Source organism: Rattus rattus, chromosome 6, assembly GCF_011064425.1.
Source record: "Rattus rattus isolate New Zealand chromosome 6, Rrattus_CSIRO_v1, whole genome shotgun sequence".
In the NCBI taxonomy this organism is placed as follows: Eukaryota; Metazoa; Chordata; class Mammalia; order Rodentia; family Muridae; genus Rattus; species Rattus rattus.
The window spans coordinates 62,396,530-62,423,985 of record NC_046159.1 but is presented as its reverse complement, the minus strand read 5'-3'; the positions used below and the strand labels follow the sequence as shown (position 1 = coordinate 62,423,985).

General features: G+C 42.6%; 2 protein-coding genes and 1 non-coding gene across 3 annotated transcripts in view; 1 reads left to right on the top strand and 2 right to left on the bottom strand.

Moving 5' to 3' along the window:
- Positions 1-22,660, bottom strand: part of Paip2b (poly(A) binding protein interacting protein 2B) — a 36,706-nt gene extending 14,046 nt beyond the window's left edge. The window contains exons 1-4 of the mRNA XM_032907230.1: positions 22,552-22,660; positions 19,796-19,867; positions 15,501-15,626; positions 15,106-15,163 (exon numbers count right to left, since the gene is read on the bottom strand). Of these exons, the coding sequence (XP_032763121.1) occupies positions 15,106-15,163; positions 15,501-15,626; positions 19,796-19,867; positions 22,552-22,660 (365 nt within the window). The remainder of the gene's footprint in view (positions 1-15,105; positions 15,164-15,500; positions 15,627-19,795; positions 19,868-22,551) is intronic.
- Positions 540-7,559, top strand: LOC116903599 (protein S100-A11-like). Its single transcript, XM_032906241.1, has 2 exons — positions 540-585; positions 7,070-7,559. Exons 1-2 carry the CDS (start codon positions 540-542, stop codon positions 7,411-7,413), a joined length of 390 nt encoding a protein of 129 aa, XP_032762132.1. The 3' UTR covers positions 7,414-7,559.
- On the bottom strand, positions 20,710-20,838 carry LOC116904709. The gene has a single exon (XR_004388404.1). It is a non-coding gene; the product is annotated as a small nucleolar RNA SNORA17 (small nucleolar RNA).
- Positions 22,661-27,456: the final 4,796 nt, after the last annotated feature.

The following is a 27,456-nucleotide window of genomic DNA, read 5'->3' as shown; positions in this document are numbered from 1 at the left end:
CAGTTTCCAGCCTTACCGTGCCTCAGGACTCTTAATGTTTAAAAATATATGCTTTGCCAGTTCAACACTCTGAACATGATTAACTCTCAGATCAACACACACAAACCTGACTGTTCTCTGAACCAAATTTAGTTTACGAACGCACGCACATGCATGCACGCGCATGCACGCACGCACACGCACGCACACACACACACACACACACACACACACACATACACACACCCCTATAATGTGGGAACTATTGAATCAAACCCAGGGCATCTTGCTTGCCAGGCAAATGCTCCACTGAGTACCATTCCTGGCCTTTTAGAAGCTATAATCTGCATTGTGCCCATGGTTACAATTTTTCCATTATGAATATTTAGTATTTTTGAGCAAATTATTATTAACAAAGTGTACTGAAGAGTTAATAAAAGCAACTGTATTTTCTAACAAAGTCCTGGATTTAATACCTGGCATCACATAAAACAAAATTGTAAACTTGGCATTCAGGAGAGAGACAGGAGAATTAGGAGTATAACATAATCTTTGGCTACATGGAAAATGTAGCCAGCCCGGGCTGCATGGAGCCCATGTCAAAGTGTACGCATGCGGACATACTGGCGCACTCACAAGTTATTCTACTTTCTAGTTTCATTACTCCATTCAGGCTGGCTAGCTAAATTTTATTTTGAGCTGGCATAGTGGTACATGCCTTGGGAATGGGGGCAGAGAAGGCAGATCTATGCCAGTTCAAGATTAGCCTGTTCTACATAGCAAATTCCAGAGATGCACAGTGAGACCTTGTCTGTCTGTCTCTCTTGCTAAATTTATTCCAAATATACCCCTTTAAATGACATCTTAGCAACTCAGGTTATTAACTTATTCATTCATTAAAATCTGAGTCTACTTAGGCTACTGTCTTGACAATATACACAGCTCTTGCCCTGGTGGCACATATGTGCTCTCAAGAGAAAAATTAATAAATAAGAATAATTATGAGTCAGGTGTGGTAGAACATGCCTTAATTCCAGCACCCAGGAGGAAGAAGAAGATTACCAGCTCCAGGCCAGCCTGTAGCAATACTCACTAAAACAAAACAAACAAAAAAAACAGAATTACTATAGTTTGTGCCATAAAAGGGAAAATAAAAAGACTATATGAACTCTCAAGGTGGGGGCAATCTAATCTAGGAGTGGGCAATTTCACTTATACCTAGGGATGTAAGTTAGTTAGCAATGAGTAAAAGCAGGGAAAAACATGTTCAAAGATTCATCATGGAGAGAACTTTTGGAAACTCAAAAAAGATAGCTGTGCACACAGGAGGATGAGAAGAAAGACAAGATGGGAAGGTAAACATGGCCAGAACTTACAGGATCTAAGACCACAAGAAATACTTCGAGCTTTATCTTAAAACCAAAGAAGCCATTGTAAGGAATTCTCAGAAACAAAGCAAAATGGTTCAAATTTTGTTTTGCTGTGTAGGAACTGGATAAGAGCTGAGGGCACATCACTGAGGAGACTCACCCAGCGTTGCTGAGTTAGGATGGTGGCAGTGAAAGGAAAAGAGGCTTTCTGGGTTGAACTAGGGAACTGCCAAGGATCCAGGAGGATGGTAGTTGTTCACTGGCTACAGAACTTTGAGAAGAGCAAACCTTTCTTGGGTGTTAGTGGCGGGTGGGAGAAACAGCTAAGCTCATGTGTGGACATGATAAATCTGCAAGGCCTCTGAACCACTCAAGTGCTGATGTTAAGAGGCTTGGCTACACACAGCAAGAACAGAAGGAAGCCTGGCTAAACACAGACAGGTGGAGTAGTCATTTGTATAAATGGTAATTAATGACACTATGGAGGGAAAGAGCAAAACAGATGGAAAGAGGACCCAGCTCTGATGTGTGCCAGGACCTGAAGGAATCAGGTGGAGGAAGACAACATGAAAATGAAGCTGAGATGAGATAAATCCAGTGCACTCAGATAAGTGAGCACCTCCCCCTAACCCCCATCCTCATCAAGATATGTCCAAATGCTAGTCTAGAATCAGTAATTATTATTTTATTTTTAAAAAGGGACTTTGTAGATGTAATTAAATGAAGGTCCCCGAGACAAAGACCATCTGGAATTATCCAAGTGAACATTAATAAATGTTACTATAAAAGAAACACAAGAGGGGTGAGTATAGACAGGAAAGGGGAGGTAATGTAACCAGGGAGGCAGAGCCCAGAGTGACATCTCTTTTAAAAAGGGCCAATACCCACAGAAGCTGAAAGAGGCAAGGACAGAGCCTTCCCTGGAGCCATTAAGGATTGTGGGTCTCAGATACATTGCTTTGGAAGATTACAAGCCTCCAGAACTGTGAATAAGTTTTGTTTTTGTTTTTTTAAAAAGATTTATTTATTCAATTTATGTGTATGAGTACACTGTCGCTGTCTTCAGACACACTAGAAGAGGGCACTGGATCCTATTACAGATGATTGTAAGCCACCATGTGGTTGCTGGGAATTGAATTCGGGACCTCTGGAAGAACAGTCTGTGTTCTTACTTGGCTGAGACATTCTCCAGCCCCTGTGAATCAATTTTAAGCCACCAGTTTATAGAGATTTTGTTATAGCTGCTGTAAGATACTAATACACATCCAGTTAAGTGTTTATGGATGTTGAAGACTATTGAAAGGTTGAATAAGAAGCAGCTGAACGGGTGCATGCCTTTAAACCCAGAACATGGGAAGCAGATGCAGAGAGGTCTCTGTGAGTTCAAGGCCAGCCTAGTCTATGAGCTAGTTCCAGGGCAGCCAAGGCTACACAGTTAAAACCATACCTAGAAAATTTAAAAAACAAACAAACAAACAAACAAACAAACAACAATAACAACAAAAGGAGCTGAGAAGTTTCTGTTTCTACCGAGGGCAGAAAGAAACATGGAGGCTACTTAAGATCAGAATGAGAGCTCTCTCCATGAAAACAAAGGAGGAGTGGGACAAACCGATTCCAAAGGAAGTAGCAGGCCTTTGTGGGACCTAGAGGGACAAGAGGTTAGCAGAAGCTTTTATCTTTATGCTGGTACGGTCAGTGCATGTTTGAGTGACTGCAGAAGGCTCTAGTTGAGAAAGAAATAAAGGATAGTCTAGGTCTTGGGAGGGGAGGAGGATAGACTATTACTGTTACTACTACTACTACTACTACTACTACTACTACTACTACCACCACTACCACCACCACCACCACCACCACCACCACCACCACCACCACCACCACCACCACCACCACCATCATCATCATCATCATCATTCAGGGTCTCACCATGGCTCCCACCGTCCAGGCTGGCTTGCCCTCACAGAGATCCACCAGTCCACGCTAGGATTAAAGATCTGTACCACGATGCTTGGCCCAATTGTTATTTTTGAATAAGATGTTCCTGTGATCTAAAGTCCAAATGCCTGGGATTCATCCTGGTAACCAATGATGGCATGATGAGCACGTAATCAGAAGAGGAAGAGCATATAGAGGGAGATCATCTCCTACAGAACCATATGAGACACTCCAACCTGTGGCAGTATTGTTACTACACAGCTGCCAAACCACCTTATCAAACTCCAACTTCCTGGTTACCTTTTGGTTTCTCCTAATTATTTGCGCGGGGTCATTTCCATACACATGGTTTTTTTTTTTGTTTTGTTTTGTTTTTGAGACAGGGTCTTACTATATGTAGTCCAAGCTGGCCTTGAACTTGAAATTCACCTACTTCATCTTGTCAGGTGCTGGAAGACACATACTATATAGGGTTAGATCTATAGTACTAAAGAAAGAAAAAAAAATTATAGCCTGGTGTGATGGTTTACACAGTTACCTTAGCATTGTGGAGTCAGGAAGATCAGAGTCTGAAGCTATTCTTTGCTACAAAAAGAGACACTGTCTCAAACAAACAATAGTAACACTCAACTTCATGAGCCTTTTATGGAGAACTTGTTTTATGTGCCATATTTTACTTCATACTATGAATATTTCTCTCTTCATATTTGACAGTATTTCTTTACACATACTACAAACTCATCATTTGGAAGGGGCCCAGGCAAGATAAAAGCAGGAAGAGTGGCTCATTTTAAAATGAACCAATGTGCAGAGATTGAAAAACCAAGTCCCAGATATCCCCTAATTAAAATGATCTTATCTTCCACATTTCCATTTTTATGAGAGGATGCACAGACTTCGGCGGAAAACAAATACAGAACCATCCTATCAGGCTTTCCTTTTCTGACCACAGACACAAACACTCCACTGGTTACCCTCTACCTAGTACAAAACACTTCCAAACACACTTTTGATGTGCTTGTCAAAAACACAGGAAACACAACTGTCCTCTAATTATAAGTTGACAAAGCTAGGTCTGAGGTATTGGCCTGTAATTCCAGCTACTCAGAAAGCTGAGACAGAGGATTGAAAGTCAAGGCCTAACTGAACTATAGTACTATAGTGACATCAAGATCAGAGTGAGTAACTTAATGAGTTTTGTGTTTAAAATAATTTTAAGTATAAATAGGACCTGGAAATATAGTTTAGTGACAGATCCATTTCCTGTCATGTGAGAAGCCCTATAGTAGTAAAACACACACACACACACACACACACACACACACACACACACACACACACACACACACACACCAACACACACCAACTTTTAAAAACTTACTAACACCAGGAAAGGTGAGATAGAAGGGTTGCCAATTTCAGGTTACCTTGATATATACAGAAATACCCTGACTGCTCCCTTAAAAATCAAATCAAAGTAAAACAACAACACCCCCAAATAACAAAAGAATTACTAATGGATGAGAATGTCAAGAAACTGAGAAAAATCACTTAAGTGATTCCTAAGAGTAAAATACAACAAAAAACAAAGATGAATTATAAAGGCAGCTTTTAAATTAAAGACTCCCAGATTAGAAAGATGGTGTAAATGAAACATAACTTCTTTGCTGATGTTACAGTGCACCCCACAGTGACAGACTGATACAGTCCATCTGGGAAGGAAGAATCACAAACACGAGTTTAAGGCAGGTTCCTGGACCAGAGCCAAGAACACAAAACATACAGAATTAAAAAGCATTTGACAAGCATTGAGAAAGCACATCCTTCTGGTCCATAGTTCTTAGTAAGGAACATATCACTTGAAAGCATTTCTACAAGGCTCCCCCAGCACCCCTTCCAATTCTGCTTTGTCAGGTCTAAGCCAACACTGTCATTTTTGCTTGTTAATTTGCCATAGATCATTCTTATAGAGGGACTGTAGAATAGACTACAGGCCATTCCCTTAATATAGTGGTAAAACTCTGTGTGGAATAGAAAATCTAGAGTAAAATTTCTACAACAGCAGTTCCCACATTGGCATTCTTCAAACTAACATCTAAGGAAATCTTTGAAACAAACAACAACCCACAGCTAAGTGCTGGGGAGATACTCAGTGAGTACAGTACTTGCTGTGTAAGCACAAAGAGCCTGAATCCTTCTCTACCACCTATGTAAAAAAGCCAGATACAGTGGTATGTATCTATAATCTCAAGGCTGGGCATAGATATAAGAGAAAAGGATCCCTGGGCGGGCTGGCAAGCCAGTCTTGAGATATCAAGGAGCTCTGGATTCAGTGAAAAATGATGTTTTAAAAAATAAGGCAGAGAACAATAGATATCTAATGTTGACCTCTGGCCTCTGTATGTGCACATATGTGCTTGTACAATAAGCCTATAAGTGCACACACCATCATGGGAATTCACAGCTAAGAAGCCTTATCCAACTTACTAAATATTTCCTAATTTTATTAATTTAGTCATTTCTTTTATAATATCTATTAATTTATTATTGCTATGATATGAATGTAGTTCATCCAAAATTCAGGAGCTGACTTACCACATAATAGCAGTAAGAAAGAGCATCCTTTTGAGGAAGGGATGAGGCTTAGGATTAAAAGCTTTCAAACAGTATCTGGCTCTCTCATGCTTTTGCCTTATACCTGGTGACAGCAGAGAAGATGAAATATGCCATTCTGTAAGCAAAACGGCCTCACCAGAAAAGCAAGCCGGTCACTGCCTTGATCCTAACATACAGAGCTACAAGGAAATAAAACTTCTGTTCTTTGTAAATATCCAGTCAAAGATATTTATTATAGCTGCACAATCAGACATCTATTTCTTTATTCATTCTTTCTTTGTCATCCATTCAGCTGTTTGTTTATTCATTCATCTTTATTTAAGGTTGGGTTCCACTATACATATAGCCCTGGCTGTCCTGGAACTCACTTTGTAGACCAGACCACTCACAGAGATCCATCTGTCCCAGCCTCTAGAGTGTGGTTTAAGGTGTGCACTACCACAACTGGCTATTTTATTTTTAACTTAATGCCTATTAACTGTTACAGACTTTTATAAACAATAGCCCAAAGATACTGTGACATTATCCTACTAATTATATACAAAAATAGGCTCCATAATGCACTTAAAAGCACTTCCAAAGGTAGAACCAAAAGACTTAACTAATATTTAATCTTAAGATTGTACCTAGCCGGGCTTGGGATTTAGCTCAGTGGTAGAACGCTGCCAGCAAGCGCAAGGCCCAAGGTTCGGGTCCCCAGCTCGAAAAAAAAAAAGAAAAAAAAAAAAAAAAAAAGATTGTATCTAGCCTTCAATTTTTCTCTAGTTGAAGGCAGTCAATCATCTTTCCAGAAAAACATCAAACATCAAACAGGGGTCAGCAGAGGGACTCTGACTTCTTCAGCTTAGATTCAAAATGAAATATACTCTTGTGTAAAATGATGTTGTTTTAATGAAGACTAATTTTTTAAAAAGGCAATTGTTACATGTAAATTATTTTCTCACCAAATCTCTGTTTCAACTGATAACAAAAGCAAAATTGTCTCAAATGACACAATGGAAGTTTGAATACATCTCTGCTAAGGATCTTCCCCACTCTAGAAGTCTGAATAATTTCTGTCAAGGATCTCCCTGTAATCATCTCCATTTGACACCTGACCACACACTTGAGAAAATAGGACTCAAATTATTTGTATTAAAAATAGTTTTCGGCCACTCCTGTCCCAGCAACCGTCAGCCTCAGTCGCAGCTGGGCCTCGCTCCTCAACTTGGCAAAAACGCCTACAGAGACTGAGAGATGCATCGAGTCCCTGATTGCTGTTTTCCAGTACAGTGGGAAGGATGGAAATAGCTGTCATCTCTCCAAAACTGAGTTCCTTTCCTTCATGAACACAGAGCTGGCCGCCTTCATGAAGAACCAGAAGGACCCCGGTGTCCTCGACCGCATGATGAAGAAGCTGGACCTCAACAGCGATGGGCAGCTAGATTTCCAAGAGTTTCTCAACCTTATTGGCGGCTTAGCTATAGCATGCCATGAGTCCTTCCTCCGGACTTCCCAGAAGCGTATCTAACCCTCTCCATTCCCTTCCAGCCACGAAGTCATCGCCTCCTCCACTCCTTCTCCCATCCACACCTGCACTGAGCCCACCACACCTACCACACATGCAGCCCACGCCTGACAGGGAAAATAAAACAATGTCATTTTTTAAATGTAAAACAAAAAAAAAAAAATAGTTTTCTTATACCAGTGATGGTTTCCTGAGAGTGAGTTTCTAGCATGCATCTGTGTAGCCACCTCCTGGGCCTCAGTAGAAGATTTTCTGACTGACATTTCTCAGATGTTACCAGTATTCTAAATCTCCCTTCTTAGGTAGAAGGGCATCTGTGCCTTTCAAGGGTCATCATTTTGCTGATGACCAACACTGATGTCTCTCCACTACAATATGTTTCTGACAGGCTTAGTTACTTAAAACTGACTTCTAGAAAATGTTTATGTGTTTTTGTTACTAGTTAGCCCTCAATGACATGAGTGGCTAATGATCTTCTCCTGTGAGTTGAAGGCCAAACACAAAAGCTACCACAGTGGAATCATCTGAACTCAAATCATCTGAATTCTTCACTACCAAGACCAACAAATTCACTCAAATGACCACTGTATTTGATATGATTTTGAGTAAAAAAAAAAAAAAAATGTATCATAGCTAAGAGGGGAGAAGAGAGCCTAAATACATTATAATGAGACTGAACATAGTAGATAACATATATAATAAAGTTCACTGGCAAGAGCCATATTTCAAGTGGGACAAACTTTCAAAGTTAACTACTGTCCAGCAGGCCAAGGTCAGGACAGAATTGCTCTCCCAGAAAGAGTGTGTCCCTGTGCTACAGGACAGGGAAGACAAAATCAATCAGGGATGGACAGGTTTTAAGAGAGGGAAAGGCTTCAGTCGTGGAATGTGGACTACACTTCAGGACTTTTCGAAAAACTGCTTGAGCCTTGGAATGTGTAAACTGTAAGAACAGAACTAAAGCCATCATGAAGTGAGAAAGCATTTAAACCAAGTTCCACTAGACCAAAGATTTTCAGCCTGTAAGTCCAGCATCTTTGAGGGGAGAGGAGATGTTCACATATAAGACATCCTGCGGGTTGGGGATTTAGCTCAGCGGTAGGCGCTTGCCTAGCAAGCGCAAGGCCCTGGGTTCGGTCCCCAGCTCCGAAAAAAAAAAAAAAAAAAAGAAGACATCCTGCATATCAGATACGTACAATACAATTTGTAACAGTAGCAAAATTGGAGTTATGAAGTAGCAATGAAATAATTTTAAGGTGGAGGGTCACCACAACATGAGAAATTGTATTAAAGGGTCACAGCACTTAGGAAGGTTGAGAACCACTATGCTGACCTTTTAGAAAGAGAAGCCCTCTATGGATAACTTATGTAGGGAAACAAACAAACAAACAACAAAACAAGTGAACCACCCAAAATCCAGATTAAAGTATCAGCTCTTCCAAGTATTTGCTGGTTGTTCTCCTCTCACAGGCTCTTCTGGAAAGCCCTCTGCTATCCAGCGTCACTGAGCAGTGAATCTGGCCTGAGGTGTTACTTCACCTATGGAAGTACCTGACTTTAGCTTACGTATTTCCTTCCTGAAGCCCATGCTGGAAGCAAGTGTCTTACTAATGAGCTATACTGCTGCTCCTTTCCTTTTATTTTATTTTTTTTTTTTTTTTTTTTTAATTCTAAGAGTCTCACTGGGTAATCCTGGCTAACCTGGATCTCACTTATGTAGATCAGGCTGGCCTTGAATGAGATGTGCCTGCCTTTGCCTCCCAAGTACAGGAATTAAAAAAAGAAGGTACCACCATACTTGGCTTGTTTTATTTTTTGGATAGGGTATTATTAAGTTGTTCAGGTTGGCTGAAAACTTGCCATTTTCTGCCCCAGCCTCCTGGGCATCTGGAATTAATTGCATGTATTACCTCACCTAATAAGTCCATGCTCTTAATTACTACCTGTTTAGTTTCAGAAAAGCTATGAAAACAAACTGATTTTTCTCAAATACTACAAATGGCCAGGAAGTAAAAGGTAAAGAAAATGAAGCTTGCTAATAGTTTCAGAATGTTTCTTATAAGAAATTCTAATATCCCAAAAGCTATAAAAACTTAATTTTTATCCCATGTATTTCATATTTCATGTCAGGACTTAGTTGGTAGTAAAATTTGACCTCAACTGATGTAGTACCTTCATTTACCCACTTGGTGCAAATATTCCTATTTGTTCAGAAGTATGAATATGTCTAATAGTGATGCCCTAGAAGCTTCAGAGTATCATATACAACAAAAAGGACATGGTTCAGAACTGAGTCTCATCTGGCCTTACAGGCTTAAGAGCCTCTACAGATTCACCTTCCATATGGTTAATTTTCTTATTCTACAGACTGATGAAAATCCACAACAGACCAGCACTAATTTGATCCAAGACTTAGCACCAAGATATTTATATAAAATGACTTTAGGTCACTGGTTTAAAGAGATGGCTGTCAGCAAAGTGCTTGATTATGAGGACCTGAGTTAGGTAAAATACCAGTAACCCCAAGACTGGAGAGGCAGAAACAGGAAGATCCCCAGAAGCTCACCACCTAGGTAATCTAGCCGAATCAATGAGACACAGATGTGGTGAGTTACCTGTCTCAAAAAGACATTCAACACTGACCTCTGATCCACAAATACATACACAGGCACACATACATAAATACTGAAGTTTCTAAACACATAATCTCTGAGGCTCCACACTAAGGGATTACAACTCAAGACAGTTTAGAGAAGCCCAAGAAACCTAGATTGTTTTTTAGAAAATGCCTGGGTTGTTTCTGATGTGTTGCCAGACTTTAAAACAGTGGCTAGCCTACAATCTAATTCTCCTTTCCCTTTCCCCACCCAAACTTTTCTCTGGGATGAGGGAACAAAATGAACATCTTGTCCAAATGCTGGTTCAAAACCTAGCTGCTCAGTTTGAAAAGAGAGATTGAGAAAAGGAAAACAGACATTAGAGAACTGACAAGCCAGAAAAGCTCACTGAAGCAGAACTCCTCTATATAGAGATTTGGCTTCCAGAGCTCCTCTTCTCCTCACCCTGACATCCTGCAATTGATGCCTCAGTTCACACAGTTCCTCTAGCAAACAATAAAAATCTAAAAATTATCTGTAGCTGAGTGTACTGACATGCACCTGTAATCCTAGCATGTTGGTTACACAGAGTTCCAGGCCAACCTGGGCCACATGCCATTATCTCAAAACAAATGAACAAACACAAACAAAAACATGTAAACTCTGGTTGGTGCTGAGGGGTCTATAACAATTTATTTTCTTTCTTTTTTTTTTTTTTCGGAGCTGGGGACCGAACCCAGGGCCTTGCGCTTGCTAGGCAAGAGCTCTACCACTGAGCTAAATATCCCCAACCCCCTCTATAACAATTTATTAATGCAGATATTAAGTTCTTCAGTGTGTAACACAGTGAAGTCGTTTACTCACTCACCACTATGAATCTCCCATGCATCATTCACTGTTTTAAGTGCTGAAAATATGAAACTCACTATAAATAGAGCTCACACAGCAGAGACAGACAGACCAACAACTGATTTACCATGTAATGAAAAGTAAGAGATAGGAGTAAAATGCAGTGACATGCAGATTGCTGAGGGGAGTTTTCTAGGATGTGCTCTTCAAGCACATAGAGGTGCTGTACAGACATGCAGATGAGTGGGTCCTACTTTGCTTGAATTGGTTTTCTACTCCCCACTCCCACCCCAATTAGGGTTTTTCTATATACCTGGCTGTCCTGTCTGTATACCAGGCTGTCCTCAAACACAAGAGAGATTTGTCTGCTTCTCTTTCCAAGTGCTGTAAATAAAGGAGTGCGACACCACTGGGCTTCCCACACACACAAATTAAGAGACAAAACAATGGGAACCTATAGAGCGCTGCATAGAGACACCTTCCTCACACAGTAGTTTTTATTTTATACCTGCTGTGTATGTTGAGAAATAGGTTAATGTTTGGAGTTTAGTCATTTTAATGAGATAAATATACATCCCATAAGGGTATACTGGCTTCATCCAAAGAAGTCTTGCTTTGTGTTACTGTATATAATAAGAATTAGGAATTGGGGGTGCTGGAGAGATGGCTCAGTGGTTAAGAGCACTGACTGCTCTTCCAGAAGTCCTGAGTTCAATTCCCAGCAACCACATGGTGGCTCACAACCATCTGTAATGGGATCTGATGCCCTCTTCTGGTGTGTCTGAAGACAGCTACAGTGTACTTATATATAATAAACAAATAAATTAAAAAAAAATTAGGAATGGCGCTTTCAGCCTACTAAACGTGACTAGTTGGGAATCCAATCTGAGTGATTGTAGAGGCCTCATCAAGGGTGTATAAGCATGAACTGGGTGTGTGACTGTGTTCATCATTACTGTTTGTTACAGTACAATGTTAACCACAGAAGTAAACCATGGTACTCTATGAAGTAACAGAGGAAGAAAGATGGTCTGTGTGCTGAAGAAGAAAGGATTGGGACAGGTGGCTGAGTATGAGGGGAAACCTATTTGCATAATATCTGGAAAGCCTTTCAGGAGGAGTTGAGAAGTCCCAGATCAGATACCTGTGAATAGTTGCTATGTATCAGGTTCTCAACTAAGAATCAAAGGTAGAGGGATGGGACTGTGAAGCCTGTTGTCATGGAGCTCAGTATACTCAGGAAGAGAGCCATATGAACAAGTAGTTCTACCACAACCAGATACAGCACCAGGAGAAAGATATAGTGAATATTTGACATGTGTCAACCATTTTGCTAGATGCTCTATCTGACAGTATCTATTATCTTGTAAGATAGGTGTCTACACAGAAGCCTACTGTCTCCAGAATCCTATTCAAATATACTAGTATATGAGACAGAAAAGACATGAGACCAACCCCTTTTCTTTGTTCATGTGAGACCAGACCAGGACTCAGTACCTCAGCTAAAGACAATATATAGGTTAAACTTGGAGATTAAGCACCAAGAACCTGGCTTGACTCAAAATTCTGCCTAATAGGAATCTACTGTTTTAGAAGATTAAAGATAGGGTTGGGGATTTAGCTCAGTGGTAGAGCGCTTGCCTAGCAAGCGCAAGGCCCTGGGTTCGGTCCCCAGCTCCAAAAAAAAAAAAAAAGATTAAAGATATGGTAGTTTTAAGTCTTCTTTGGAAGATATAAATGTTAGATAGACAAAGCATGAGAAAGTGGGTACTCAGGACTAAAAACCTATCTTAAATATTACCAACTGTTGCTCTAAACTAATGATTCTCAACCTGTGGGTCATGACCCTTTTGGAGGTCGAACAGGGTCAAATATCAAAGATCAGGTACTTACATTATGATTCATAACAATTGCAAAACTGTAGTTATAAAGTAGCAACAGAATAGTTTTGTCGGGGGTGGGGGGATCACCACAACATCAGGAACTGTAAAAGCAGAAATGGGTCTTGAATCAAGAAAGAGTACACTTAGTGTCAACTCAGATGAGATAATTCTAATTTCACCCACTCGAGTCCTAATTGTCTATCTTTCTGGCTCAAATACAAGAGGGCAGGATCTTAATCTCTAGCTCATTTGCTATCATCTAAAGTAGAGTACAGTAGAATGAATGAAGAAGTGAACAAATTCCCCAATACACTAAAAGACTATCCGAGATGAATTTGGAGGAAAGAAGGACCATGAAATGAGGACTAGGGATCATTCGCAAGTACAATTCTCAGATGCAAATCTTCTTTCTTGCTAAAATTTGCATATTAACCCCCAAACTAATACTTGTGGTACCTCTGAAGTCATTCTTGGTATGATAGTTAATTTTCATTGCTATCTTGACTAGATTTAGAATCACCATGGAAATCACCATGCCTCTAGGTATGACATAAAGCTTAATGGAGGAGAGATAACCCAACCCACCCAGATTGTGAGCAGCATCAGAAGCTGGTACATTTGAGTGCATGTGGTGAGCTGAGCATTCATCTCTCTTTACTTCCTGACTGTGGATGCAATGGGACCCCAGCTCCTACTGCAATGATAGACCCTTCAATCTTTGAACTCCTTTCCTTAAGCTGTTTTTGTCAGGTATCTGTCACAAAAAAGAAAACGAAGTCACGCATATTGATAGCAGCATACTTGCTCTTTGCCCTTGTCCTAAGCTAAGGTGGAATAAGTTGGACCTTCTTGGTTTGGTGCTCACAGATGCCAGAGGACAGAGCAATAGTGGGTAGTTTCCTACTAAGTTCTAGTTTTGGTGTTAAATGGACAGAGTTTGTGTTTTAACTCTGGCACCTGTTAGTGGGAAAATCACACCTGTGAAAATCATTTTCTGTTGTGTAAAACATAGGGAACAAAATCTCACATAAGTGGTTTTCAGGATGTAAGACTATGATCTATATAAGACACAAAGGTTAAGGAAATGCACTTGAGGAGGTCTGGAGGAAGGCGCTGAGGTTTGAACATGGAGGAAAGGGTTTCTCTTGTGTCCTACACCCTAAACTACAGAACTCTCTGTGAGTTTAATCCCTGGCTTATAGGTTTCTCCTCTACTAAACTTTAAGACCAAGGGGAGGAAGTACAAGCTACCATCTTCTAAATTTCTAACCAAGTAACCACTAAGCACAGATTTATCAAAGACATGGTAGGTACATTTGATCTTCAAATGCCAACTTACCACAGTGAGCAACTCAGAGATCTGTAGCTTGCCCATGACTTTGACAACTGCTATAACTGACATAAATCACAAGAGTTTCAAGATCCCGTTCTTTCCAGTGTGATTCACTAATATGGCTCAAACATATGGCCTATGAGGCAATGCTGTCACCTAACAGTGAAAGCTGCTTTTAATTCCCTCTAACAGACTTCTTTCTCTACTACGATGGAAAAAAAAAATCTTACCACAGCAAAACACAAGGAACTATATGTTATGTGCTACAAGTTGGATATTAGTAAAGCAAAGCTTATCAAATCCACAACAGTCAACCTGATGCTAAACTACAATTTACTTTTCCTTTTTTGAGAACTAAGAAAAACAATTTCAGATATAGTCATGAAAATGATAACATGAGAACGATGCAGTTTTGGGCACATATATATTCTTATTCTCCCTCCCTTTCGGCCCAAAGTACTAGACTCTTATTCAATTTGGACTCAATTTCCTCTAGCTTCCAAAATAAAACCCCTATTGTCTAATATTCCTCAATTTCTAAAATCTCAGTTAAAACGACCAGTGATGAGTTAATTTATTCGCAGGAAATGTCTGGCATATTTTTATTTGGGTGTGAGACGGTGTGAAAGACCATCTAGAAACATATGGCTAGAACCACCACAGGAAGCCAAACACTACCATACTATGAGGCACAAACAAATTCTCTGTAAAGACAATGCTGAAGGTAGCCTCTGAGCTGTTGTAATTCTCTCAGAGGTTGTGTGTGATAATCACATATGTCCCGTATCTTATGGGCGTCCGGATAACCAGGCCCCTCCTTAGAGTGTAAATTAGTGCTCTAAGCTGTGTCAGAATCCCGTTCCATCCACGTAACAGATTTCAAATTGGTTGCTGCTGGCAAGCCTTTTCACCTGCATTTTCAGCAGTTTTGAGCAAAAGCACTTTATGAGGACAAAGATTCTAGAAGAGAGTGATTAAATGGCATGTAAGGGGAGGCAGAGATAGATTAAGCAAGCCCATTGCAGTTCCGAACCTTGTAGAGCCTGTGTTCAGCGTCGTCATCTGCCTCTCGCCTTCACCCTCCCAGGTGCCTACAAAAAGCAAAGTGAGAGATGTTAGTTTCCAGGGAAAATGGGGCTCAAATGCCGAGGTTGAGGGTGAACCTTTCGGAAGGCAAGAGAGAGGAGAGGCGGCCGGAGTCGGCAGGTCATAGCAAGGATGGTGAAAAAGAATGAGGTGAGAGGAGCTGGCCCGCGAGCGCCGGAGCGTCGGACGGCCTGGGCCCGGGCCGCGCCGGGAAGGAGCTTTGCGCGCTCTCGGACAGCCCGCGGGGAGAGGGGCTCTGCGCACTCCCGGGCAGCCCGAGAGGAGTGGGGCTGTGTGCGTCCCCGGATGGCCAGAGGACCCAGCCCGGACGCTTGAACCCACCTGGCCGCGCGGACAACGCCGCCCCGAGGTCTGTACCACAGCACAGCGCCGCCTCCTGAGAGCGCGAGCCACGGCGCACAAACGCTCGAGGTACCTTGGCCTCACACGCGCGTCTCGCCCCGCCCCCTAGCGCCAGTCATTGGCTGCCGGACAACGCCCCATTCATCTATTGGACAGCAGAGAATGCCGCTCACTTACCTCGTTTTGATTGGTCTAAATGTGAAACAATGCCCGCCCAGCTCTTTCAGAAGTTCCAGCTTGTGATTGGTCTTAACGTCTGTCCATTGGCTCCGCCCTCATTGGAGATTCCCATCTCTGATTGGTTGAAGAAGCATTGGTCACGCCTAGATTTCCATCCTAGGGATGAATCACCCCCCCATCTGGGGGAGGAGCCGGAGCGCGACGACTCCGGGTTTGTTTACAACGGCTTCTGCTCCGGCTTCGTCCATTGGCTAAGCTGGAAGCCAGTCTCACTTGTCTAGGTCACTATGAAAGAGTCAGACTCAGGGATTTCCTCAGCTGTCCACTAGCTAGAGATGAGTTTTGAGAGCGGGAATTTGTTTGTGTTAAGTCGCGAGGTTAAAATGTGGGACTATTTAAGAGTTTGGAAGAACAGAAATGGACACTTCCACGTTTTTAGAAACAAACTTGACTTCTTCAGTTCCAGCAGGCTCGAGACTGAGGCAGGAGAATCGCAAATTCCTCGGGGCCAGCCTGAAATCATTGTGCGACCAAGTCTCAGAAAAACAAGGCACACACACACACACACACACACACACGCACGCACGCACGCACGCACGCACAGAGAGAGAGAGAGAGAGAGAGAGAGAGAGAGAGAGAGAGAGAGAGAGAGAGAGAGAGATTTGTTCTGTCCATTCGGTTTAATGTGTCAACTTGACATAAGTTACAGTTATCGTAGAGAAAGGAGTCTCCCTTGAGGAAATGCCTCTATGAGATGCGGCTGTAAGACATTTTCTCAATTAGTGATCAAGGGTGGGAGGGCCTATTGATGGTGGTGCCATCCCTGGGCTGGTAGTCCTGGGTTCTGTAGAAAAACAAGCTGAGGGGTTGGGGATTTGGCTCAGTGGTAGAGCGCTTGCCTAGCAAACTGCAAGGCCCTGGGTTGGTCCCCAGCTCCGAAAAAAAAGAAAAAAAAAAAAAAAAAAAAAAAAAAAAAAAAAAAGAAAAGCAAGCTGAGCAAGCCACAGGAAGCAATCCAGTAAGTACCACCCCTCCATGACCTCTGCATCAGCTCCTGCTTCCTTGACCCCCTTGAGTTCCAGTCCTGACTTCCTTTCGTGATGTACAGCCATACAGAAGTGTAAGCTGAATAAATCCTTTCCTCCCCAACTTGTTTCTTGGTCATGATGTTTGTGCAGGGAGAGAAACCCTGACTAAGACAATATCCAAACCTTAAGTTATGTCCAAAAAACGAAAATAGAATATTGGTGGTGGATCAACAGTTAAGAGCATTTGCTGCTAATGCAGAAGACATCAGTTTTCAGCAGCACATGGTGGCTTACAACCACCAGTTAGCTCCTGCTCCGGGGAATCAGATGCCCTCTCCTGGCCTCCAAGGTATTCATCACATACAGACTTGCAGTTAAAACACTCGTGCACACAGATCTTTTTATTAAAGTGGAATTTAAAAAAAGAAACTCCTCATACAACTCTCTCCTCCCACCCACTGTGCTAATTACAACCACAACACAACATGTAGGTTTAGTAAAGGAGTAGATAAAGATATTTGGATATTTTCAAGTAATGAAGATACTTGGATAAATTCATCATCTAACATTAACCTTTCCTCCTCTCTCCTAAAGGATATTCTCCCATAATTGGTCCCTTATGTACTCCAGGTCTATCACCCATTCTTTTTCTCAACCAATCTACTTCTAATGGATGGATTTTTTTAAATTGTACACATTTGTTTGTTTATTCATGTGGTAATGTGAGGAAGTCAGAGGACACCTTATAGAAATCTGTTATCTCCCTTGACCATGTACGTGCTGTGGATCAACCTCTAATGGCTAGGCTCAGTAGTAGGTGCCTTTACCCTCTGAGCTTCTTGAAGGCCCAAATTCCTCTGTCTGTGTGTGTGTGTGTGTGTGTGTGTGTGTGTGTGTGTTTAATGTGTGTTTATGTGTGTACCTGTGTAGGTAAGCATGAGTACAGATGCCCATGGAGGCCAAAGGCATTGGATTTCCTTGGAATTAAAGTTATAGGTAATTGTGAGCTTCCTAATGCTGGGACAAATTCAGGTCCTCTGCAAGAGCAGCAAGTGCTTTTAACTACTTCACCATCTGCAGCCCATAGGAGATGGGCTCTTTTCTGTGCTTTGCTTTTTTAAAAAAAGGAGCCTATAAGAGCTGGAGTTATGGGCAGTTGTGAGCTCCTAAGGTGGGTGCTGCAAACTGAGTAGGAGTCCTTTCAGAAGCAGTATGTTCTCTTAATGGCTGACCCATCTCTCCAGGCCCTAGGATCTGAGTCTTAATAACTGTATCTGACTCCATTTTGTATCCACCTAGAATCACATTTACAACTGTCTAGTAGAAATTCTAACTTGGTAACCAGGAAAACAGGATAAACAAAAGATGATCTGACCCCAAAGTCTGGCTCTTCTACCTCAACCAGGGTTTTCTGTCTACATAAATTGTACCACTTTTCAAAATGACTACCCTAGGAGATGGCCCAAAGGTTGCTCTTGCACAGAACCCAGGTTTGGTTACCACAGGATGGTTAACAATAGTCTATAACTCCAGTTCCATAGGATCTGATGGCCTCTTCTGACCTTAGGCACCAGACACACATATGGTTCACGTGCACATGTGCAGTAAACACACATATGAACAGAAATTTGGAAAATACTCAAACCCCCAAATACCACTCTAAATGAATGCATTTCATATAATATATGTATATATAATATGTTAAACTCATACTTAATAGTAAATACATACTTAAGTAAATTCAATGATTGAGTAAATGTTAGCAGCATCTACAGCATTTCAGGCTCTATGTTAATAATTCAGCCAAACGAATGAAGATAACGTGGATTGTGTGCAAGAGCTCTGACTGGTAGCAAAGAAGTGACCCAATATTATTCAAGTGTCAACAAGTGCTAACAAAGAAAAGGCAGAGTTACTGAATGGCCAGGAAATGGCTATTTTAAGTGGAATGGTTAATTTATGAACCCTCTGAAGACAACATTGAACAGAGAGGCACAAATTAAGTGCAGAAGTGGTGACTGGGAACGAGCCACTAAGGTGCACATCTCCAGAATCTCTCCTATGTGGCCTCATTAGTTCTGAAGCTGTGTGGTTACGGAGGTTTACATTCCGTTGAAGATTGCCTACTCAAGTTTAAACCTTCATTTGATGGTTCTGAAACTCCCATCTGTAGATACCCAAATCCATGCATACTCAGTTCCTGCCCTAGTTAGCTTTAACTGTCAACTCGACAGCCTAAAGTCACCTGCGAATTGAGGAATTGCCAAAAACAAACACACCTGTGGGCATGTCTGTGGGGAATCATATTAATTGTTAATTGACATGGGAGAGCCCAGCCTACTGTGGGCAGCACCATTCCCTAAGCAAGTAATTCTGGGCTGTATAAGAAAGCTAAATGAGCATGAGCCTGTAAGTGAAATAGTAAGCAGTATTTTATTCTTCTATAGTTTCTGCTTAAGTTTCTTCTGCCACAAATCTTTGCTTGCAAATGTTCATTATAATGAATTGTTGGTCTGGTACAAGGCCTCAATATTGGAGCCTCACTAGGATTTCTCTCAGACATCCTGTTGTTGCCTGGAGTCATAGAGAGCCTATAGTTTCGGATCTGTAGGACCATCCTCTTTTTGGACTCCAGCAGTTCATCAGTTGGGTAGATGTTGAGATGGACCCATTTAAAGCACTAGATCTGAGCCTGAGAGTTATCTGAGCCTGCCAGCTCTCCTGTACCCACACCACTAGGGTGGGCCCATCCAATACCACAGCCAACGAGAATCAGAGTCAGCTACCCCATTCACATGCCCTCAGGGCTGGCTCATAGGAGTCCCTGCCAACAGAGCCAGCTCTACTGTGTTGTCTAGGTGAGATGCAGGGCCTGCAATGGCTCTCCTACTATCAAGCCCTCTGGCCCAGGCAAGGTGCAAGGCTATTCTCCTGAGCCTTAGTGAGGAGTGGGGACAATTCTCCCACTCTTGTGACCCTGGAGCCAGTTCTCTCCTGCCACAGTACTGCAGACAAGAGGCGGGGATGGATGGCTCTCCTACACTCATGCTTTTGGGGCCTGCTCACCTGCACCCACCATGCCCAGAGCCAGCTGTAGTGTGTTGCCCACGTGATGTTCAGGACCCACTCTCTTTAGTGCTGCAGCAGGTAAGGGACAGGGACAATTCTCCTGCTCTCATGACCCTGGCAGGACTAGCTCTCCCACCTGCTACAAGAGAGGGAGGGGAGGTGATCTCTCCCTCACCAACTCCACTGCACAGCAGACGAGGCAAGCTGGCTCTCCCACCCTCATGCCCTCAAGACCCACTCCATCAGAAACCCCCTACATTCAGGGCCAGCTCTACTATCTTGCCCAAGTGAGGTGAAGGGTCTGCTCTCTTGAGTGCTGCAGAAGATGAGAGAAAGGGCCAGCTCTCCCGCCATAGATAGCAAAGGGCACGCATCAGACAAGTAGTGGGACCAGCTCTTTCATTTTCACACCATCAAGAGCTGGCTCCCTCACCCCTAACTTCCACAGCTAGGGCCAGCTCTACTGTGCTTCCTGGGCAGTGTGTGGAACTGATTTCTAGAGTTCTGTAGCTTAATAGGACTGGGGTCAGTTCTCTTCCTCTCAGGCCTCCATGGCTAGCTCCTTTGGTGCTCACTTCAGGAATGGGGACAGTTCTGCACAGTCCTCAGACATCAACATATCCCCATGTAGCACCCAGACTGTGGACTTCAGTCTGGCCTTTGGTGGTAACAAACCCCTGCTGCTTCAGGGCTATCGACCCAGCTCTGGTCCCCAGTGGCAGCACTGGCCAGGATGCCATCATGGTCCCAGGTGGCATCACTGGCTTTTCCCATCCAGCTGTTCTTTATTACCTCCGAGTCTCCCGTTCTGCCTCTCTTCTCTGTGCTTCATTGCATGTGTCTAAGAATCCTAAATAAAGTAGGTTTGAAAAAAATCTAAGCCTACAGTCAAAGGCTTGCTTTTTTCATGGAGCGTTAGGCTACTAATCAGTATGTTCACAGGTCAGAACACTGAGCACAGACATAGCCCCTCTCCTCTCTGACACCCACTAATGCACATGTGACACAGTAGCCACACCTGCAACACCTCTAGGGTGAGACTTAATTGGTTTTGGTCACAACAGCAATAGGAAGCAAACTAGAACAGGTCCTGTAGGTTGGCCCTCTGTTTTCATGGGTTCATGAAAGCTACTGGCTTAGCTCCCTTTTCAAAGATTCTTTTCTAATTGTGTGTGTGTGTGTGTGTGTGTGTGTGTGTGTGTGTGTGTGCATGTGTTTATGTACATGTGGGTATGTTACCTATGGAGGCTAGAAGAGGGCATCAGAGTCTCTAGAGCTGGAGTTAGAAGTTGTTCTGAGGGGCTGGAGAGATGGCTCAGCGGTTAAGAACACCTGACTGTTCTTCCAGAGGTCATGAGTTCAATTCCCAGCAACCACATGGTGGCTCACAACCATCTGTGAAGAGATCCGATGCCCTCTTCTGGTGTGTCTGAAGACAGCTACAGTGTACTTAAATATAATAAATGAATAAATCTTTAAAAAAAAAAAAAAAAGAAGGGGTTGGGGATTTAGCTCAGTGGTAGGCGCTTGCCCTAGGAAGCGCAAGGCCCTGGGTTCGATCCCCAGCTCGAAAAAAAAAAAAAAAAAAAAAAAAAAAAAAAAAGTTGTTCTGAGCCTCCAGATATGGATTCTGGAAACTGAACTCTTGTCTTCTATAAGGGCACTATTTGCTCTTAATCGTCAAGTCCATTTAAGCCACCTCCAGCTCCTACTATCTATTATTTTCAGACAGGATCTCTCTATATAACGGTGGCTGACCTGGAAATCACTCTGTAGACCATGCTGGCCTTGAACTCACAGAGATCTGCCTGCCTCTGCTTTCCCATTGTTGGGACTCAAGTCATGTGCTGTCACACTGGGCTCCCATCTTAAGTATGCTTGCTGTTCAATGAGACTTGGTGTTCATATGATGGATGCACAGCAACCATCACAATCATTCATTGAAAAATGTTTTCATCAGCTCTGACTAAAATTCTGGACCCATTAAATAGTAATCTCTCACCATTGTCTCCTACCAGCTCCTGTCAATCATAAGTCTGTTATTTAGTGTCACTGTCAAGACTGGGTGTTTCCAGGTTCTTGGTGTCTTATTAAAAGAATTGAGAAACCATGTATACATTGCCAAGAGCCAAAGAGACTTTATTCAAAAAGCAAAGAGACTGTACAGATACGTTGCATGAGCAGTAAGCTCCTTGAGTTAGGGTACACAAGATGGGGCTATTGTCCCCAGCCTTCCTTTATGGGGTCTAAAAGAGAAAGAACTGGTTACTCAAGAGTATAAAATGTGGGGGTTGGGGATTTAGCTCAGTGGTAGAGCGCTTGTCTAGGAAGCGCAAGGCCCTGGGTTTGGTCCCCAGCTCCAAAAAAAAAAAAGAACCAAAAAAAAAAGAGTATAAAATGTGAAGGTCTCTGTTTGGATTATATATGCATTTGCTTACTGCGTACGTTCTTTCCCACGATGCATCTCATTTTCATCGCATGCCTAGCTATGCATAAGCATAAGAAGGTAAATAGGTGTATATTAGAATTCTCTAAAGGAACAGAACAGAGATAGAAACAGAGAGAGAGAGAGAGAGAGAGAGAGAGAGAGAGAGAGAGAAGGAGGAGGAGAAGGAGAAGAAGAAGAAGAAGAAGAAGAAGAAGAAGAAGAAGAAGAAGAAGAAGAAGAAGAAGAAGAAGAAGAAGCTGCTGATGATATTTATTAGACTGGTTTATAGGATGTGGCCCAGGTAGTCCAACAATGACTGTCTTACACTGGAGAGGCCAAGAACCGGTGAGTTGTTCAATCCACAAGGCTGGATGCCTCATGAGTCCAAATCTGGTGCTAGAGTCCGAGAGGATTCCTGGAGAGCTGCTGGTCATCATTCCGTACTGGAATCCTAAAGATGCTGGTTCTGATACTGATGAAGGAGTGCTGAATCACCAGGATAGATACTGTCAGTAAGAGTGAGGGCAAGCAGGCAAAAGGGAGCTGTCTTATTCCCTGTCCTTTTATCTGGGCTGCCACTAGAATGTATGGCCCAGATTTAGGGTGAGTCTTTCTGATTCAGATAATCTGATTAAGAAAATCCCTCATACCGAGGCTGTGATGGCACATGGCTTTAATCCCAGCACTTGGGAGGCAGAGGCAGGCAGATCTCTAAGGCCAGCCTGGTGTACAGAGTGAGTTCCAGGACAGTCAGAGAACAGTCATCACAAGGGGTTTTCTCTTCAAAGTTCACTCACAATATAGTTTGCCTTATTTAAAATTTACCCCAAAGTAATTCAGGCTGGATTAGCCCCTGTCTCCTGTACTACATATTTCAATATGCTGGGAAGGAAACTGACATCAAAGGAGGGAGCTTTCAAGAGCTGCTAGGGAGGAGTGGCTTCCTCAAGACATCTTTCATTGTTTGAGTAAGAGTGCCTGCAGATTGACGCAGCTGAAGAGGCTGTGTTTCTAGGTGCATTGTTAGAAGAGGGGTGTGTGCAAAGCCCTAGGTCTCAGGTTACTGAGCCAGCTTTATGCTTGTTGTTTCTTTTTTTTTTTGTTTCTCTTTTTTTTTTTTTTTTTTTTTTTTTTTTTTTGGGGCTGGGAGATTGAACCCAGGACCTTGCGCTTCTAGGCAAGCGCTCTACCACTGAGCAAATCCCCAACCCCTTATGCTTGTTGTTTCAATTCTACTTTTCATTTCTGTAAACGCAAGCACTACGGGAGAATCTCCTATTATTGAAATCGCACTGGGTTTGTCCTTTTGTTCTTTTTGTAGTTCAGAGCCTTCCCAGTTCACGTATCAGTAGGCCACTCCCTTTAAGATGTAATACCAGGGGCTGGATGCATTGCTCAGACCCACGATGGACATTCTCATTTAAATCCTTTGCTGGCTTCGGAATCAGGTTTTTCCGACTCATAGAAATTCATTTCATAGGGGTTGGGGATTTAGCTCAGTGGTAGAGCACTTGCCTAGCAAGCGCAAGGCCCTGGGTTCGGTCCCCAGCTCGGAAAAAAAAAAAAAAAAAAAAAAAAAAAAAAAATTCATTTCGTTTCCTTTTGTTTTTCAAAAGAAGATTTCTTCCTGAAGCCCCAGCTGTCCTGGCATTCATTCTGTAAGCCAGGTTAACCTTGAACTCAGAGATCCGCCTGCCTCTGCCTCGTGAGTGCTAGAATTTAAGGTGTGTGCCACTGTGCCCTGATCTTCCCTTCCGTTCTTCTTTCCTTCACTCCCTTTTTTCCTTTTTTTCAGCTTTTGAGACAGAGTCTAACTACACACCCCCAGGTTGTCCTCAAACTCACAATTCTTTTAATGTTTAAGAAGTATTTCTGATTGTGAGGACCCAAGGAGTCTCAGATCGCTTAAGCCCTCCTTTCTTAGCAGTACCTACAAGCACCCCAGGAAGAAGCCGTCAGGGGCATGGGAAGCCTGCTGTGGAGACAAGCTTTTCTTCTGTATTACATACATATATGTAATATACATACATATATATGTATATTCATTGTACATAATACTGTATTACATGAGATATTGTCATACAAGCATGTACTGTGTGTTTGGCATAGTCCCTAGTCCCCCTCCCCCGGCCTTCTTCTTGGCCAATCCTCTCTCTAGATCGTCCCCTGTGTCCTCTAGGGCAGCTTTGCATCTACTTTCGTGGCATACATACCTACATGATTTTATGTGTTTATATAAAAATCTAGGAACCACATATTAGAGAGAGTATATGAAATTTGCCTTCCTGCGATTGACCTTATTTGTTTAATATGATGATCTCCCATTCCACCCACTTTCTTACAAATGAAACAATTTCATTCTCTTTCACAGCGGGGGTGGGGGGGTGGGGGAGTGGGGTCCACTGTGTATAAATATCGCATTTGCTTTATCCATTTCTCTGTCAATGGGCATCTAGACTGTTTGCACAGCTTAGCTAAGGTGACTAGTGGCACAGAGAGCATTGATGTGGCAAGTGTCTGTGACAGGATGAATCGGAGTTTTTGGGGACAGTGTATCAGTGGTACAGCTGAGCCAGATGAAGACTCAAATTATCATGGAGAATCCAGAATCTCTCTGGATTATAGGAACACACGAGCATGAGAGCACACGTCCACACTTATGGAGGGAGAGGGGCAGGCACGACCCAGCACGGTTACTGGAAGAAAAATCAAAGCCACTCAAGAGGTGAATTGATACGAACAGAGGCCCACTGGGAGCAGCGCAGCCACCACGGAGCCTTGCAGTACGTCTTTAAGGGTGTGTGACTCTGCTGTGTGGTCCCAGGGAGAGGCCATTGACTTTTTTCTTCTACTTATGCATGTTCAAAACAGAAGGACGACTACCACTCAGGTTGCCAATCCTGGAGGGATTTTTAAATACACTTGAAAAATAAAGGTTTATTTTAAAATTATACGTGTTTAGGGAATGAACTGAACATATCCATGTGCTCCACATGCATGCAGGTGTCCTTAGGGCCAAAAAAAAGGCATCATTCCATAAAACTAGAGTTACACTCGACTGTGAGCCACATGGTGTGCATGTGCGTGTGTGTGTTCGTGTGTGTGTGTGTGTGTGTGTGTGTGTGTGTGTTAGAAACAAACCTGGGACCTCTGTAAGAGCAGCAAGCATTCTTAGCCACTAAGCCATCTCTCTAACCCATATCACACTTCTTTTTGATGTTCTACAAGTCACTGGTCCACTGACAAGTCTAAGCAGTCGTGATTCTACCCCCAGAGTCTTCCTACAGAGGGACTGACTAACCAACATAAGAGAGCTGGAAATCGGGTATTTGGAGATTTCCAGTAAATGTAAGGGTGCTGCTACCTTACTCCCCACAGAGAGATCAGTGGGTTAGCAATCCCCTTTATGGAGACTTCCTTTTATCATGCCTGCTTTGTTTGTTTGTTTGTTTGTTTGTTTGTTTTCAGCGTTAGAGATTAAACCCAGTTTCATGCATGCTAAGAAGGTGCTCTCCTAACGAACCATGCCACAGCCTTAAGTACCTCATCTTTTAATATACACAGTTAAAGACAGACAGATAATTGAGGAAAGCCAATCACCAGAAAGACAAGGTAAGCACAGATAAACAGACAAAAATGAGCTCTGTGGAGACAGAGACAAATGGTGACAGCCTAGCCATGGTGGGTCACACCTGTAAACCCAGCACTGAAAAGCTTGTGATAGGAGGATCACAAGTTCAAAGCCAGCCTGGTTTGTACAGCAAGATGAGGTACTGGCTCCAAAAGAAACAATGAAAAGATGAGACAAAACTTTATACAACAAATGAAGCTCTCAAATGAGAAATATTCAGAAAATACCAAACAGTTCTAGAAAATTAAAAACTTCCTCAGAATCTGAAGCATTATTTTACCCTAACAGTTGAAAGGAGGAGAGCAGACTCCCTCATTCTACACATCGGCAGGGACAAGAAACCTATGCCTCCTCTTACTAGGTAGCCTTAATCTGGAACTGCTATGTAGACCAGGCTGGCCCAGAACTGACAGAGATCCACCTGTCTCTGCCTCCCAAGTGCTGGCATTAAGGTTGTATACCACAACTCCTGGCTTTGTACTTTGAGAGACAGGGAGTGCAGCCTAGTCAATAGAGTGCTTGACTAACCTCTAGACCTACATAGACCAGACGTGTAATCTGCACATCCTCAGTTGTGAGGTAAAGATGAGGTCAGAACTTTGAAGTCATCCTAGGCTGAATAGTGAGTGAGTTCAAAGCCAGGTAAAGTCCTGTCTCAAAAAAAAAAAAAAAGTGTGTGTGTGTGTGTGTGTGTGTGTGTGTGTGTGACTTCAAGAGCTATGTTTCACCCAGCATTTGCATTTTCATTGGCCACTCAGAACTTAGGTTACATGGCAAATCTAGCTGCAAGAAAATCTAGAAAATGGAATATTTATGAACAAATGGTTAACTAAAACGAGGGAAATGGATGTAGAGCTGGAAAAGAGTTGATTAAAGGTCTCATGGAGTGAAATAAAAAGAGAAACATACACAGAAGACATGAGAGGCATTATGAAAAATGTTCCAGGAGAAAGTAGTTTCCAATGGGGAGGGTAAAGTGATAATGAAGGCAGATCTTGTAGTGTAGCTGAAACAACCCGAGTCTCTTATTAAAATGAACCCAACACGAAGCCCAGTGTGGTGGCGCATGACTACAAGTCCATCACTCGGGAGAAAGGAGGCTCCTGAGTTCAAGCCCATCGTAGGCTACCTAGTGAGACTGCGTCTCCCAAAGTAAAACAAACAAAACAAAAAAACAACAAAAACAACACATTTTGAGTGGAGAAGGCCTGTATTAGTAATGATCAATACCGGACCAGTTTTAACTATAAGCCAACTATGACTTTGAGCACAAAATTTGGATAATCTCATTACATCTTCACAGCAACAGAATGAGTGCTGTAAAATCCCCACTTAGGGACCAGCCAGGCTGAGACAGATCATGCAGCTGGAGGCACTCTGTGTCCCCACAGAGGAGCAGTGGACTCAGATACCATACTGATGAAATTACACACAAAGCAGGAGGCATGGAGACATGTACTATAAACCCCGTGACAGCTCCTGTGTCTAAGGCTCCCAGGCAGATGACCAGTGCCCAAGGAGACAGACTGTGGGACTGCCTTCAGGTTCAATTGTGCTCATCTGGAAACTTGGCAAGGATTTTCACTGCTATGTTGGGGC

Coding starts and splice junctions, on each gene's coding strand:
- LOC116903599 (XM_032906241.1), top strand. CDS start 540: ATGGAAAATGTAGCCAGCCCGGGCTGCATGGAGCCCATGTCAAAGT. Junction 586..7,069: donor CATGGAGCCCATGTCAAAGT/GTACGCATGCGG, acceptor CTCCTGTCCCAG/CAACCGTCAGCCTCAGTCGC.